The sequence below is a fragment of the Capsicum annuum genome, chromosome 1 (assembly GCF_002878395.1).
Source record: "Capsicum annuum cultivar UCD-10X-F1 chromosome 1, UCD10Xv1.1, whole genome shotgun sequence".
NCBI lineage: Eukaryota > Viridiplantae > Streptophyta > Magnoliopsida > Solanales > Solanaceae > Capsicum > Capsicum annuum.
In genome coordinates, this window is record NC_061111.1 from 140473320 (window position 1) to 140491717 (window position 18398).

Here is an 18398-nt window from a genome sequence, read left to right on the forward strand (position 1 = left end):
ATTAATTATATTTTTTATTACTGTGAAAAGTAATGACTTAATAAAATTAAGAAATATTGTGATAAGTCGTGACTTTTCATATTATTATTATTAATTAGTTCTTTTCAAGAACCATTTTTATTGAGTTGAGACAACAGATTCTATATCGATTGCTTCAGATAAATTATCTGTGCAACAGATATATCATTCGTTGCAACAATAGTGAACCTGTTGCATCAGATAATATATTTGTTGCAACATATAATCTACTTTTTAAAAAAAACTATCATCATATCATTAATCAAAATTTGCTGACTTTTTTATTTTATAAATTAAAAAAAACACCTTTTCAAATTCTTTAGTAAAATAAAAACCATTTTATTTTCTGGCAACAGATTGTATATCTGTTGAATCTCGTAAACCATTAGTTGCAACAGATATGTCATCTGTAGCAACAAATAGACGTTCTATATTAATATCTTTTTTAATTTCTTCTAACAACTGATACATCAGTCGCAACAGAGGAGGAATTTGATGCATCAGCAACACTGTTGAATGTATATGTTTTTGTTTTAGACAAAAAGTCACGACCTTCACCTTATTTTTCTTAACAATCATCATATAAGTTAATTAATCCAATATTGTGACTTTTTTATTATATAATAAATAATTTGAAAAAATAAATTCAAAAACAAAAATGATGAAAAGTGACGATCAGTTATTAAAATTAAATAACCATTCTTTTACGGTTATAAATTATGTTTATCATTTATTTCCTTATTATTTATTTATGAAGTATTTTTCATATTAAATAATCGAAAAGTCATGTCTTTTCACCCTCTCAATAACAACAATAACCTTTTTTTATTAATAACCGCTTGGTGCAACATATGATTGATCTGTTGCATTAGATTAACCTCTGGTGACACAAATTGCTCAATATCTACCACCAACCGTCGACATATTGAGAACAAGGAATAAACAGAATGATTATTAAATACTAAATAAGAATTAAAAATTTTAAAGTCGATCACCAAATGAAACATAGTTTTTTGAATCCTTTGGGTAGATCTGATATACAAAAAGAGGAAAATACATATGCTAAAATAAAAAATATTACCTAATTATTATTACTGCTATTATTATTATTATTGTTGTTAATCGGACGTTTTTCATCCGGCAGTCTTGCTCCTCAACCTTGCTCCGAAGTCAGCCAAATCTCTCTAGAGTTCATCAAACTTCCTTTGAAGTTCACTAAAGGACTCGATATGAATATTCTTGTACGAATCTGGATCATCCATATTTGTAAGGAAGGACTTATTTATAAACTATTGTATCTCGGAAAGAAAAAAAATTGCTTTAAAATAAATCTAACAGATGGGTAATCTGTTGCAAAATATATTCCTTCTATTAGATAACTTACAACATACTAGAAATATTTTACAACAGATGTATATATCTGTTTGATTTCTCCAACATATACGTCATATGTTGCAACAGGCTGATCATCTGTCGTAACGGATGTCTCCAATTGTTTGATAATATAAACAGATGTGGCATCTGTTGCAATTAGCTAGTCATCTGTTTATTCAATTTAAGCCATAGATGGGCTAGGAATAATAAGGTGCGTACAGATAGATCCACTATCATATGTATGGGAGCTAAGTATGAATTACTGATAAGGTCACCGGGACAACACACACAAAGTATAATATTTTTGTGAATATAGTTTTTAACCGATTAGGCACTGATCATTTAAATAATATCCTGCATTGTACCGTTAAGTTTGATGGGTTCGAAATTGATAAGGCTGAGGACCTCATGAAGATAATGCAGCTACCCTGTTACGAATTACTGACGGTTGTTGCTCGTGTTTATGCGTGTCAAGATTTGAGAGGGGATCAATATTTGTCGTCATGGTAGAGAACTAATAGAGATTGGACTTAACTTTAAGTATGCATTGGACTCTTAGAACACCTTCGAAGCCTCGCACTGCATCAAACAAGAATGGAGAACCAATAGACATTCCCTTGGCCCAAATTTATATAGTTGGGTTGCTCGCTTGGGGTGATGATTATACGCTAGAAGGTGCGGTAGGAGAATACCTTCAAGGGAAAATGGGTGGCTGATAGAAGACTATATCATCTGAGAGCTAATTGAAGAAGAGACATAGGGTAAAAATTAATTTCTAGCGAATCTGGCCGATGGAATTATCTTAAAAGATGAGAAATCTAAATCAAATGCAAATATGAAAGTGTATTCGGTAATGTAATTTTGTCTGTTATCTCTCTGAAAGAAAAATAATGCAGATGGACACTTTGCTAAGGAGTTGCGTGATCGGGATTATCACCTAGATAGAAAATATGAGAAGACCAACAAAGCAGCCTCACGGGCATCAAGGGTTAAAATGATGTACAGCAAGTCTAGAAAACTTACGCCAACAGCAACTACAGTTAAAATAAGGAATCTAAGCGAAGAAAACAATTTCTAAATTTTAAATTTCATCCCATGCCTTCTTATTTGTGTTTCCGATCAGGTCCACTGTTGTTGACCTGATCGGAACCACAAATGAGATTGAAAGGAAAATTGAGTATCATTGCTTCCTTAGCAATATAGTTATAATTGATTGTGTTTTCTTGCCTTAGCATACTTTTAACATTCCTTGGAAAAGATCAGATGCTTGCTGTAGTATGTGAATCCCAATAATTTTCAAGCTTGCCTTTAGCTTGCTGATTCTTTATTCAAGTCGGTCATTGCCGTCTTTGAAGTTGGTCAAGAGTTCCTCATCTCTTATGAGCTCGATCAGGGACACCACCTTCAAAGTTGTGGCATTTTAGTTGCCATTCAGAATACTTTCTTCAGAAGCCTTAAAGGATACATAAAGAGTCGATGTGTTTGTTTTAGGTCAAAATGTGTTGATGCATGTTGAAGATGTGGTCCCAACAGTTGAACAACACACTTTTATCGAGCGTTGCTCAATGCATCTTGCTCAACCAATTTGATAAACTAATAAGCAAGGAGTTAGGTAGCGTGTGATCTAAACTGAATCTACCAGGCCAATCAAACGTTACATAACTCCAAGCTCATTATCTTATTAAAAAAATATGACCGAGTTAGTATATAAATCAAACAAGCTCAATCTATCAGCCTTTCTGCTGATCACTCTTCTCCAATATTGATAACAAGATATAAATTATGCAAAAGTCTACATCATCGCCAGACATACTTTTCAGGGAACAATTCTTTAGAAGGTATCAACAGTAATCTCTCAATATCAAGTGATATTGAGAGACTCCTAGTCATGACTTCCCAAAATTTTCACTACAGCAAGAATTTCTGCTGATGAAAAGATATCCACCGTGCAAAAGTCTACACCAGATGACAATGGATAAAACCCCGATCATGAATCCAACATAAGTGCCCATCTGGTGTAGACTTTTTCATGGCGGATATCTTGTCGTCAGTAGAAATTCTTTCCGTAGTGAAAGTCTTAGGAAGTCATAGCTAGGAATCTCTCAATATCACTTGATATTGAGAGATTACTATTGCTGCCTTCTGAAGAATTGCTTCCTGGCAAGCATGTATGTAGACGGTGTAAACTTTTACATAGCAAATATCTTGTTATCTGTATTGGAGAAAAGCGATCAATAGAAAGGCTGAGAGATTAAGCTCATTTGATTTGTACACTAACTCGGTCATATTTTTTTATAGTAATGAGCCTGGAGTTACGTAACGTTTGACAGGCTTGGTAGAGTCGATTTAGATCACACGCTACGTAACTCCATGCTTATTAATTTATCAAATTGGTTAAGAAAGATGCATTGAGCAACTCTCGATAAAAGTGTGTTGTTCAATTGTTGGGACCACATCTTCAGTGTGCATCAATATATTTTGACCTAAAACAAACATAGCGACCCTCCATGTATCCTTTAAGGCTTCTGAAGAAAGTATTCTGAAGGGCACCTAAAATGCCACAACTTTAAAGGTGGTGTCCCTGATCGAGCTCATAATAGATGAGAAACTTTTGGACAACTTCGAAGATGGCAACGACCAGCTTGAATACAGAATCAGCAAGCTTGAAAATTATCGGGATTCACATACTACAGCAAGCATCTGATCTTCTCTAAGAAATGTTGAAAGCATGCTAAGGCAAGAAAACACAATCAATTATAACCATATTGCTAAGGAAGCAATGATACTTAATTTGCCTTTCAATCTCTTTTGTGGTTCCGATCAGGTCAACGGCAGTGGACCTGGTCAAAAACACAAATAAGAAAGCATGGGATGAAATTTAAAATTCATAAATTGCCGTCTTCGCCTAGATTCCTTATTTTAACTGCAGTTGCTATTGGCGTAAGTTTTATAAACTTGATGTACATGATTTCAACCCTCGATGCCCGTAAGGCTGCTTTATTGGTCTTCTCTTATTTTCTATATAGGTGATAATCCCGACCACGCAGCACCCTAGCAAAGTATCTATCTGCATTATTTTTCTTTCAGAGAGACAAAAAATGAAATTACATTATCAGATACACTTTCATATTTGCACTTGATTCAAATTTTGCATCTTTTAAGATAATTCCATCGGCCAGATTCACGAGAAGTTACTTTCTACCCTATGTCTCTTCTTCAATTAGCTCTCAGATGATATAGTCTTCCATCAACTACCCATTTTCCCTTGAAGGCATTCTCCTACCGTACATTCTGACATATAATCATCACCCCGAGCAAACCAACCATATAAATTTAGGCTAGGACAATAACTGTATTGGCTTTTCATTCTTGTTAGATCCAGTGTTAAGCTTCGAAGGCCCTCTAAGGGTCCAACGCACCCTAAAAGTTAGTCCAATCACTATTGAATCTCTTTACAATGACACCAAAACTAAATCCCTTCACAATTCTTGACAAATAAACATGAGCAACAACCGACATTAAATCTTAACAGGGTATCAGAACCATATTCATGGTCCCTCAGCCTTATCAGTTCGAACCTACCAAACTTAACTGTAAAATTGCAGACATCTTGTTTGAATGATCCATGACTACTCAGTAAAAATAGCATTCACAAAATCAGTGCACTTTATGTGTGTTTCCACAATAACATTATCAGTAATACATACCTCCTACATATGAAGTGGTTCCATCTGCATGCAACTTATTTCTCCGAACCCATCCTTACTGCAGCCTCTTGTGATGGTCCAAAAAAATTGATCAACTGTCAGTTCCTTATATCTACAAAAAAGAGAAAACAAATTGATATCACAGAAAGAAGACTATCCATCTATTGCATAGATATAGAGTCTGTTGCATCAGATGTGGAGTCTGTTGCAACAGATATAGAGTCTATTACAACAGATGTGGAATCTGTTGTAACAGATGTGGAGTCTATTGCAATAGATGTAGAGTCTGTTGGAATACATCAAACCATCTTTTCTGGTGGTTTGATTTATTCCAATAATTTCTCCATCTGTTACAACATCAACAACAGTATAACCTACAAATAAAAAATATCAACAACAAAGAAACAACAATATTTGTTCCAACAACATCATCAACAACAAAGAAGCAACATCTTTTATTCCAGAACCATTAACAACACCACACCACAAGTTCCAACAACGCTAACCCCACCAACAACATCAATAACTTCATCAAAGATAAAGAAACAAACAAAATACATACAAAAAATGATACTGCCAATAAGGCTTTTAAACTTCTCCCAACAGATGACTTTTTCGCATATTGTAATAAAAAATTTTGGTTTGTTTATTCAACAGTTAAAATTTCTTTCAAATTTTTTTAATAAATATGATATGGGTAAATAGTAATTAAATAAAAAAAATAGATGTAAATAACTTACAAAGAAGAAGATGGAAATGAAAGAGCAATAATGAACCATACCTTAATATCAAAAAAAGGATCAAAATAGCAATTTCAATTGAGGAAAGATATGGATCGATTTAGATTCGATAGGATATTTATGAGAAGAGAAGAGAAAAGAGAGATAAAAGGTTGTGATAACCCTAAAGAGGAGAGAAAGAAAAAAATAAGAGTTGAATAAAATAAACTGCAGCTGAAGAAAGAGAGATAAGATAATTTCTATAGATGTATTCTGTACGTAGACGTGGGGGTTTTCAAATTTATTAATTAATATTCATTAATTTCATTAATAATTTGAGGGGCACGAGAAAGACTAAGACTAGTGACATTGAAAAGACAAGACAAGACTGCTCAATGAACTCATTTTTGGGATATCCAAGAAATATTTTTTATCACCTTTAGTAGTAAGTACTACTTGATATTATCTACTCAGACAGAAGCTTGCTTTAAAACTAAAAGAGTAAAAAAAAATTCAAACAGATATGCCATCTGTTGCAACATATATAAATATCTATTTAGAAATTCAAACATATCTGTTACAACAGATATCAATATCTGTTTAGAAATCCCAATAGCTCAGTCATCTGTGATAATAGATAAAAATATCCATTAGATAATTAATTAAATCAGATATGTCATATGTTATAACAGATATAAATATCTGTTTGAAATTTTCAAACAGCTCAGTTATCTATCACAACAAATGCAAATGTCTATTTGATAATTAAAATAGATATGTCATATGTTACAATAGATATAAATATCTGTTTGAAAATTTCCAACAGCTCAGTCATCTGTCATAACAGATACAAATGTCTATTTGATAATTAAATCAGATATGTCATCTGTTGCAACAGATATGAATATCTGTTTGAAAATTTTCAATAGCTCAGTCATTTGTTACAACATATTTCATTGCAATTGATTTAGGTGGAACTAGGGATAAATAAATAAGCTCACAGGGTCAACTACAAATCCAATCAAGTCTTTGTACTTGCATGGCGTTGGTATTGCGTTCATCCCGACCCGAGTCATCGATCGATCACTCTGAGTTAAAATGAGTTCTTATCAACTCAATGTTAGGATAGTTATAGTACCTAAGTTGATTAGGTGGAACTAGGGATGAATGAATGAGCTCACAGGGTCAACTACAAATCCAATTGAGTCTTTGCAATTGCATGGCATTGGTATTGCCTTCATCCCGACCTGAGTCATCGATCGATCACTCTGAGTTGAAATGAGTTCACATTAATTCAATGTTAGAATAGTGATAGTACCTAAGTTGATTTAGGTGAAACTAGGAATGAATGAATGTAATACCCATGCCTTTTTCCTAACTAGAAATCATCTTAAGGATACTAGGACTTACTTTAAAATATAAACCTATCTTTGTACATATGGTATTTTTGAGATTTTCACTTTCTATCATGTGACAAATTGAGTTAGCTTTCTAACAGTACCAATTTTTTCCAAATCCGACAACAGACGAGGAAATTATGGACGTTTTACTTGAAATTATTGGAAACACCCAGGTATAACGGCCAAGTTGACGGACCGCTACATAAGTGACGGATCGCCACTTTGACCATCACAGCCAAGGCAGTTGATCCACGTACTGGATAAGTACTGACGGACGAGTTAATGGATCGTCAAAGTTGTGACGGACCGTCATCCAGGCCGTCAACTCTTATCCAGTGAACCCCATTTTTGGTCCACGTCTGATGGGCTAAGTGACGGACCGTCAAGTGTCTAATGGACAGTCAGTCGAATCGTCACACGCCATATTTAGTTTATTTTTAGGGCATTTTAACAGGGGTATTTTGGTTACTTACCACTCGCCTATATATACCCAGATAAGTCCAAATTTAGCCATTTTGCTCATTATTATTTCACAAACAAAAAAAAACTAGGGTTTCTCTCTAAATTTAATCTCCAAGAACAAGACCTAACATAGATTATAATTGATTAATGCATAACAGTAATATAACAGTTCCAACAGACCACTAATTTGTTGCACCAAGTAACAATCTGTTACAATATATAACCGACCTGTTGCAACGGATGAGTAATCCGTGGAAACCATAAAAACAGATCGCTAATCTATTGCACCTGGTATTTTATCTGATGCAACATATAACCAATACGTTGCAATGGATGAGTAATCCGTGGAAACCATTAAAATAGATCACTAATCTGTTGTACCTGGTATTTTATCTGATGCAACATATAACCGACCTGTTGCAATAGATAAGTAATCCTTTGGAAACCATAAAAACAGATCATTAATTTGTTGCACCAGGTATGTTATCTATTACAACATATAACCGACCTGTTGCAACGGATGAGTAAACCGTTGGAAAGAATAAAAACAAATCACTAATCGGATATCGTTGGAAAGAATAAAAATAGATCACTAATCAGTTATCTGTTAGATCAATATTATTTAGATTTCTTCCAAACAGACGAGTCGTTTGTCACAACAGCTGAATGATCTGTTAGATTGTTCACCTGTTGCATCAGATTTTCATAGTTGCATGAGATTTTATCTGTTGCATCAGATGTATTCATCTGTCACATCAGATGTTTCATCTGTTACATCAGATGTTTCATCTATTACAACACTATTTTTACTAAGAAAGACAACAAATCAACCCAGCAACACCAACACATCACACACACACACTAAGAACATCAACTGTGATAAAAAATCACCAACAAATTTGAATCAATAGTACGACAACAAACAAGAAGAAATGCCAGAAATTAGGATTTTATTCAGTCCACATTTCCATACTAAAAGAGTAGTTGACTCAAGTTCCTCTGTTTTTTCATAATTTTTTGCCTGTGGAAAAAAAATGGGACGACGAAGAACTCGAAGTTGTTATCGCCGGAGAAGTCTTCACATCAGATGTTTCATCTGTTACTTCAGATATTGCATCTGTTGCAACACCATTTTTATCAAGACAAACAACAAATCAACCCAGCAACACCAACACATCACACACACACTAAGAACATCAACTGTGACTAAAATCACTAACAAATTCGAATCAACAGTACAATAACAAGAAGATGAAATGCCATAAATTAGGGTTTTATTCAGTCCACATTTCACTACTAGAAGAGTAGTTGGCTTAAGTTCCTCTGTTTCTTCATAATTTTTTACATGTGAAAAAGGAAATGGGATGACGAAGAACTCGAAATTGTTGTCGCCGGAGAAGTTTTCACGTCGATTGACAGTTGAAAGTCGAAAAGGAACTCCCCCGACTATTTGTCGCCGGAGGTTGAATGAAGAAATTTTGCAGAACTGTTGGTTGAGAGAGAGTTGAGAGAAGCTGTTGAGAGAGAGAGTGGTTGATTTGGATTGAAGAGGGGTGTGGGTTAGATTGATTTGTATTTTTGAAAAGATTAGAAAGTTTTGAAAATATTAATCAAGTCCACAATTAACTTAATCAAGTTTTCTAATGATGTTTGACCCTTTAAGTTGGTTAATGTCACCAATCCTTCATTCAATACTTAACAGACATTTCATTCAATTTTCTCCATGAACTTCATATAGATCAAATGAAAATAAGAGAAAGTAAAAAAACTTAGAAAAATATTTTCTTATCGATTAAATCGAAAATCGAACCAATAAAGATCAAAATTAATTAATTGATAATTGATAATAAATATTTTATAAATTCAATTATTAATTTATCATATCTATAAATTAAAAATTAATAATATACGAAATCAAATCTAATCAACTTAGGCACCCTGAATTAGTAATCTTCCCCAATTTTCGGTCTCATAATAAAGGGTAGTCGAACCGACGGAAAAGGGTAAAAAGAAGAAAGAGAAAAGAACAAAAGACAAAAGGGGATCATTTCCTCCCATTTTCATTTTCCCGCGCAAAACGAACCCCTGTTAACCTTCAATTCCTTCCACTTTCACTAACTTCCGACGCACATATGCCATCCGCATGGCCTCCACCGCAATCAAAAGCCCTTCCGCCGCCCGCCACCGTCAACAACCACCACCGCCCCTGTTAACCGACGCAGACATAGTTCAATTAGCTCAACTATATCACCCACAATCCTCCACTCCTCTACCCGCTTTTCTCCTCTCAAAGGACTCCCACGAGACCCTCGTATCCTATCTCCAATCACGCGCCGCCACTTCTACAAACCCCTCACTCGCCGTCTCCGAATACCTCTCAGCTCTCCTCTCCCTTATCCAACTCCACACTTCACTTTCCCCACTCATCCCTCTTCTTCTTTCTTCTTACATTTCCCTTTTCACATCTCATAAAATTCCACATGACAAATCCTCTCTCTCCATTTTCCAACTCTTCACGACACATATTGAAACAGTCCATATTCAAGAATTACCTGCGATAGTCTATTTGATTATATGTTATTTACCTCGGATTATTGATTCTGAGGATACACATATTCTAGCTATATTTTCCAAATGTATTGAGCAGATTAGATTTTCAAATGAGATTGTTAAGCCTTTGGAATATGTTGATAAGGTGTTTGATAAGATGCTTAGCTTGGATTGGAGTAAGGTTTTGTTGTTAAAATTGGTAGAAATTGTTAAGGACTTGAATTTTATTGGGAAGGGGAAAAGGAAGGAATTTTTGGAGAGGGTGTTTAGTGGAATGAGGAGGTATGTGGACTTGCAGGATTTGCCTGGTTTGGTGTATCAATTGCTGGTATTGGGATCAAAGGATTTTTGTAAGAAGGAAGTTATTGAAGGGATTGTGATGTATTTTGGTGAGGTGAAGTCTGGTGGTTCAATAATGAGGCAAGTTGAAGGGACTGTTTTGCTTCATGTGAATTTTGCTGTGAAACAAGATCCTTCTTTGGGACAAGAGGTGTTAGGGCCAGTGAGGTCTGATTATCGGGTGTTTAATCATTTTACTGTTGCTATACTGTTGTCAGTTGCTAGAGTGAAGAGGCTCACAGAGAGCTCCATTGGGGTTCTGAAAACATCACTTTTTGCTGCTTATAAAGACTTGAAATTTTCCTGGTACTTGATGTTGGGACTCTCTTCATCATTACTCCTATTCATATATTATCTTTGTTGGATTAGTATTGGTGACTAAGTAGAACTTATACTGATTTTTTCCCCAGTTAATATAAGTCTCTTACAATATAAACAACTCTTTCTTTGACAACGAGTTTTTCATAGTCTTTTAAATATTTGTAACAAAAAGTTGCGATTTAATCTAAATATGTTTATTTCGTTTTACGAAAATTATGGATTCTGTGTCCCAATTGAGACCAGAAAAGATATAGTTTCACCACGTACATCATACTCTTGTTGTTGTTTTGGATGCTGTTATTTGTTTGTACAAGTTTAAGCTTGATTCGGGTCCATCTCTAGAATGTATGAGAACCTATTTCATTTGTTGCGGAACTTTAAGATTTTTTTCCCTAGTCATCAATATTGTATTTGCTGAAAGAATGGTACCCTAATGCCGTCATTAATTTTCTATACTGTTGTGCTCGACACTACTGCCGCGTTCCATTGTAATGTCATTGAATTTCAGGGGCTGTGAATGGCTGTCATGTGACTTGAAGGAGCACTATTTGCGTACTTACAGAGACCTGGAGAATGCTGTGCTAAGAGCTGTAAGTTCCTTTTACCTTTTTTACCTCATGCATGTAAATACATAATTACTCCTCTACATGCCTTTGTGATTTGTTAGAGGAGATTGCTCAGAAGCTCTTCCACTATGCGTTAGGCAATCATCCATGCATTCCTGATCAGAATAAAATATGAGAATGAAGACTGCATGATTTCTTTGATATACAAGAAGATAATAAGAACATATGATATGACATATTGTTAATGTTATTAACTTGGCAACCTTCTTTTAAAAAGTTGACCAACATCTATTTGCTGGAGTTTATAGCTGCAAATAGACTGTTTTGTAGAGAAGTGGCTGTGTGTATGTGTGGGTTTGTTATGTCTTTTTTTCTTAATCCGTAGGTTGGTGAGAGTAACTGCGGAAGAGAACATGTGTTTCCAAGTATTGTACAACTTGGATTTTTGTTGCTTGAAGGAATTGAAGAAGTAAAATTTTGGTAAGTCTGATGATGTGATGGGTCCTGAGGAGCTAGGTACTCAAGTTCTCAAAAGTTTATTTGAAGTTCATGATATGGCAAGAAATGAGGTTAGTAGGAGGCCTATGTTCATCCAACCTTGGCATTATTTTCTAGAACGTCTTGGTTTTGTTATGTTTTAGTAGATCTTCCTGTATCTAAGGCACAATGACATGACACTGCAAGTTATAATTACTCTTGTTGATTCTTGTAGATAATAGAGCAATGCAAATTACGTATCCTCTCTTTGAAACCTGAACAATGCTTTCCTATAATAAGGTGATTGCAAGTGTTAGCAAAGGGTTTTGGTCCATGCTTTTTGATGCTATTTGCCAATAATCAATTTATTTGTACTTAACAGACTGCTTGGTTGTCTTATCTGTACTTATACATACCCAATGTTGGAGCACGTTTCACATCTGAAGGAACTGTTGGATTATTTCACATTCATGAATGAAAAGGTGTCATCTCATCTTGTTGCTGCCCTTTTGCCTCTAAGCAGATTAAGTCGCGATCTTCAGGTACTCATTGATATCTTACAGTTCTTCATATTATCGAATATGTTACTTTTCTCAGATTGAAAAACTTAAATAGCGTGCCAGACCTTAAGGATGTTACAGCAAAGCTAAACTAATCGTGCCTGTTGAGAAGGATTCAAAATCAATTAAGAAGCTTAATGAAGCTGTTTGCTATTCTCTGTCAATGAACTTTAAAGCTAAGCATTTCAAAATTTGCTTCCTAATTCATCAGTACTTCCTCTCTTCTCTTACCATAACGAATAGTTATCTCCATATTCTTCATTAGAATCAGTACTTTGAGGTTATGGTCTTCATTGTTTTCTATTTATTCTTTGTTCCGTACTTATTTATTCTATCTTGTTAATGGTGAAGGACTATACCATCTTGGTCTTGCGTAAAGCGATGTTTAGACAAGAAGACTCAATCTGTCTTGATGCAACAAGTTCAATTGTCAATTTGATATTGGCTGAAAAACAATCAAAGACAGATGGACCATTTTCTTGTCAAGACTCGAGCAGTCAAGCTAGTAGCAGCCAGCAAGCTGAAGTTTTCCGTGCACTTGGATCCAGTCTTTTCCAGGAGCTAATGGTTTGTTGCAGAGGTGCCTCTTTCAACAGGTAGCATTTTACATACTTTCTGTCTCTCTTTTCTTGGTTTTCCCCAATGAACATCTTGAACCATGAGCTTCCTGATTAAGTGGTGAAAATAGTAATCATGGAAAATTGTTCTATTTCAGGCAAAGGTCAGAGAGATTCTATATCATGGACTTCTTAAGCTTGTTTTGGTGGATCCTTTTAACTTCTGGGGCTGTTTTTGATTTTCTTTTCCTCATTTCTTGTGATTTTACAGAGAGGTATGGATATTTTTCTAATGGTTAATCTGGCTTTCTTACAATATTACTCTGTGGAAGAACCTTTAAGTTTTTTCCTTATGTAAATAAGTTTTCATTGCCGTTCCTCTGATGCTGCTTGTTTATTTCAGGATGCAGATGTTCTACTGGATGTTAACCAATGTACAAAATCAGAGAGTGGGAAAGTGCATATTCTGGAGCCACTAGACTGCCTTCTCTCTATCTCCTGGATGCTTCTTCTTCAGTCACATGGGAAAACTGACCATCCTTCAGATTCATGGACTTGCTTTGGCTTCTCTCTGACACAAGAGAATGAGGTACTCTAGTTAAACATGGAAGATATCTCCACTAATTCAAAGCTTGTTACATACTATTTTGGTATTTGATTAAATTGCAGCAGGCTGGAAAAGCATGGTCGAAAGGGTCACTGTCCAATGCGTTATCAAAGATTAGAAACTACCTAAGAAATGCAGATATGGAAGGTGTGTGAATTGTTGATTCAGGTTGAATAAAGTTTAACATGATACAGTTAACATTACCATTGTTGATATTTCTTGATATAAGCAGCTTACGTTGAACACCACATAGTAGTAGTTGACCATTTTCTTTTTTACTTCACATCAAATTGGGTTTGTGACTCTGATTGTCTTTTCAGCTCTCGAGATACAGATATTTCCACCTCCCTTGCTAGTTGTTTAGTGAAGCTGATGTTTGTTTAATATTGTTTTTGCATGCTAGATCAGGCTTACTCAGCAAAACTCAGGATACAAACTCTAGTCCCTTGGAAGAGGAAACTCGGAGATGTTGCTCTTCAATTTTATTAGGAATACTTGAGGTGATGTTGAATATAGATGGGACTGAGTATGGAAAAACAACTGACGGGAAAAATCTTGAGTTGGAAAAAGAGTTGTTTGACTTTATTGGTATTTTTGATTCTCTGGACCGAAATATATGTAGGCAGAGTGGTAGTTCAACTCAAAGAGGTTCTATACGGTCCACTGCAAGCAATGCTTCAGAGGACCTTGAATTTAGTGGCAGTAAATTATGTCAGGAACGAGTTCCTCTTTTAGCAACTTCAACTATCTATCAGCTATTGCAAAGCACTGTAGAATCATGGAGATCTGATGGCATTAACAACAATGTGGCCTCTCAAAAGCATAGCCAGTTATCATCTGGAAAGGCACCAACTCAGTATTATAAAATTCTTTCTTTTACTCTTAACATTTGCCTTCGTCAGCTAAAAGCATTCTCTGTTGTGCGGCAGCAAGATCCTCTACAACTGTTGATCTATGGGGAGATCAAGCAGTTGGGCTCCCCTTTGCTGAAGATGATTTGGTGCCTCCTCACGGAACCAACGTCTATGATTGATAGTAGGAAAAAAGACGCTAATATGAAAAAAGATCTTGATGACAGGAAGGAATATATCCATTTAGGAATTCTTTCCTTGAAAGAATTGCTGGCAGTAATCTTGTATGAGTTGGATTATTCTGTTCTTATAGATGACCTGGCTGCAGTTTCTGGTCCTGAGGATGAAGGAGTCAAAGATGGCCATCTTGACACCGAATGCGAAAAAGCTAATGACATTCCTTACAAATATACAAGTGAAGAATTATTCATTAAAAACAGCATAAGGCCGCTGATTTCTATGCTGCTTGCACGTTCTTTCTTCCGTGAAGTTGAGGTAAATGCATACGATTAGGCATCTTTGATTTGCTCATGAGTTTTTTGCATGATGCATAGCATTGTTCCTATTTACTTAATACCATCTGTGTTATGTTTGCTGTCAGGTTCTTTGTGATATTATCATGTTAATTAGCAATAAACTGCCAGAGGACCGAAGGAATCTTGTGGGTAATTGGGCTAAAAATCTGCAAGACTAGTAAAGCATCAAATCCCAAGGCTGCTAAAAGTATTGTATCTATTGCTATATTATTAACTTCCCCACCAAACGACTTAATTATCGCCAAAGACATGGCTGCAGAGCTTTTAAAAGTGGCTGGGCTAGAATCAGAAACGGGAGATTCACAAGTGACACTGGATGCGTATTCAATTATAAACAAATCAACTAGTGCCCCACTGGCTTCTCTAATACTGCACTTAGTCGAATCAGTTATTCTTGACACTGAATGGGTCATTATGAAGCTGAAGATTTACTCTCTTCCAAATACGAGAGCTGTTTTAGTTAATCAGAATGGTGAAAAGGATACACGATTGGCTCTGGAAGAGACTGTTTATTCAAGAGCAGAAGCTGTTGTTAAGGTGTTATCTTCTTTTGTAAAAATGGACCTTAAGGGTATGTTAAGGGAATCTAGATATTCTTGTTATTAGTTAATCTATATGTTAATCATTTAACTCCAAGATGAATAGCAGATCCTCAGGCAGAGCAGTTGGTGAAGCTAGCTGCAAGGTTTTACAAGAACTTAGCCCGAATGTCAAAGCTTCTAATTCCTTCCAAAGGTGTGAAACAACCTTTACCAAGCCTCAAGTACCAAAAGCTTGTGGAAATAACTTGCAGGCAGCTAACAGCTCCTCTCTACAATTTTGTGCCGCTGATGCAAATGGTAAAAGCTCTGGGGACTCTTGTTTAAGCTAAAGTTTCACCTCTTTTGTTCAAGTAAGTTTCTTACTTGTACCTGCTTGACTTGTAGAAGCAACTAGACAGCATGAAATCGAAAGCCCTTGTCAGCAAAATCAAAAGGGAAAACAGATGCATCTCGGACTTGATTTACCAAATAGAAGATTGTGAGAAATATCTCATACAAATTAGCAAGGCAACAAAAATAAATTTGCTGAGGCATGCAAAAAGAAGCACCTCCAGGGACTTCAAGATAATAGAACCACAAAGTTTTCCTGCAGAAGATGCTGGAATCCAAGATGCAGATAATAATGGCACAGCAAGAGGTGAGGGAGTATCACCAGAAGACCCTCGTGATGAAGAAGATGGAGTAGAAGATGATTCAGTGGCTGGTGCTTATGATGATGATGAAGGAAATGAAGTGGAAGAGGCATACAATAGTCCACATGGAGTAGAAGCTGATTCAGTGGCCGGTGCTGCTGCTGCTGATGATGAAGGAAATGAAGTGGTAGAGGCATACAATAGTCCTTACGAAGTAGAAGATGATTCAGTTGCCATTGCTGATGATGAAGGAAATGAAGTGGAAGAGGCATACAATAGTTCACCAGCAGTAGTGGCTTCGGAGTCTGAGGATGATGCTGAAGCTGCTAATCTTCCCGAGGCAAAGAGAGCAAAAATGAAAGTTGTTGAGGACTCAGATGAAGAAGCATAAAGGAGACTAACATGTAAATATGCAGAAAAGGTTTGAAGTTTTTTTGTGTCTTTGGGAGATCCCCAGCCAGCGATTCCAGTTTCCAACACCACTTAAGTTTCTCTTTTTTGTAGCAGTCCTTTTGGATATCTCTTTGTAGTTCTGGTGAACAAAAACGTATTTGATTGTGTATATCCATCCAGCCAAATAGTTTTACTTTTCTGTATGTTAGAAGTTTGGAGGAACGGTAAAGGATCTAAAAGATGAAAGAAACAATTCTTTATTATTTTTTGGATATGTAGTGATCATGTAACTAACATAACAAGAAGCTAGCTAGCTGTGCTTTAGTGAAAATCTTTGCGCTTTGTGCGGTGACAAAAGACCTTGTTATACTTGTGACGTAATTTTATTAATATTAAAATATAAAAAAAAATTAAAAAAAAATGATGGTAATGTCCTTATTTTATGATCTTTGTGTTATCTAATTTCAAAAAAAGAAGGAACCACAAGGGTTGGTGTGGTGGTTTAGCATCTCACCCCTTAAGCAAGAGGTTGGAGGTTCGATTTCCACCTCCGACGAATGGAGCAAATTCTGTGGTCAGTTTCCTACTGCTTAGTGCGCTGACCGAAGGAACGAAGGATTAATTTCACGGCTGCCGGTTGTGGGATACTTTGGAAAACCAAAAAAAAAAAAATTCAAAAAAAGAGGAAAGCAGAAAAATAGAAAAACAATAATAATAATTACGTATCAATCTCAAATAAGTTAACCAGCTATGATATTTACAATTTATTCTGTTATTTCTTTTGGCACAAGACTACAACAAAGCTACTTTTAATGGAAAAAACTATTTCTCTTCTACTTTTAAAGTGATCATTTTATTTTGAATGCCGTAATTTGACTTATATTGATTTTAAAAAGTAAAAAAGTAAATTAGATTTTTTGTCTAATAAATATGTATGTGATGTATCAAATTATTTTGGCCAAAGTCATCGACAAACACTCAAACTTGTTTCGAAAATTCACTTAGATCCCTCAACTATGACCTGTACCTATCAGACCCCCAAATCCCTCGAATTTTGTTTCAATTGGGCCTTTTTTTTCTTAATCAGCTAAAAGCTCAAAGTGTGTGTTGCACACACGCGATGATGTGGCAAAAAGGACTAATTGGAAGCTGACACGTGGCATTGTGGGTCCAATAATTATCAAAAATTAATTATAAATTTTTTTAAAAATAAATATTGATTCCTTCAACCCCCCCCCCCCCCCCCCCCCCCCCCCCCCCCCCACACATCACCCCTTCCATTCTCTTCTCCATTTTTTTTTTAAAGAAGATGAACTTAAAAAAAAAAATGGTAATGTCATTTATGTAATGCATTGTCGAAGAAGTGACAATTAGAAAAGCTTCCATTACTTAAACCCCAAAATCGCGTTGCTTTCTCTGTTATATTATCACGGAATAGATTTAACTATAATCTCTCTCCGTCCTCCGTTCCACTGGAAAACTCAAAAATCATCTTCTCCAAATTTATATCACAATTTGATAATGGGTTCTCCCTCTACTAACTTATTAATGAAAAGATAAAGAAGATGGGGACGACGGTAGAATTATACCACTCACAAAAAATATGCAAATCTCAAAATACATCGAGGCTTGTCAACGTTGATGGGGACGACGGTAGAATTGGCCAATGCACTTCTATTTCTGAAAAATTGGAAGCTCTTAAACAGTTAATTCCAACTAATAATGGTGAAATCAAATCCTTGTTCTCTTCTCCATTGTTCTGCAAGAAGCAGAACTTTAAAAAAAAA

The 18398-nt window shown here is 35.5% G+C and overlaps 1 protein-coding gene across 1 annotated transcript; it reads left to right on the forward strand.

Annotated features, from left to right (window-relative positions):
• The first annotated feature begins 9645 nt into the window (after positions 1 to 9645).
• LOC107879996 (Fanconi anemia group I protein) lies at positions 9646 to 16883 on the forward strand. Its single transcript, XM_016726923.2, is given in 16 exon segments — positions 9646 to 10875; positions 11399 to 11480; positions 11842 to 11930; positions 11932 to 12025; positions 12169 to 12233; positions 12316 to 12475; positions 12845 to 13052; positions 13055 to 13089; positions 13209 to 13325; positions 13454 to 13639; positions 13720 to 13804; positions 14066 to 15003; positions 15110 to 15186; positions 15188 to 15615; positions 15693 to 15883; positions 15971 to 16883. Coding segments are annotated over 16 exon segments (4446 nt in total). The 5' UTR covers positions 9646 to 9823; the 3' UTR covers positions 16610 to 16883.
• The last annotated feature ends 1515 nt before the right edge of the window (positions 16884 to 18398 follow it).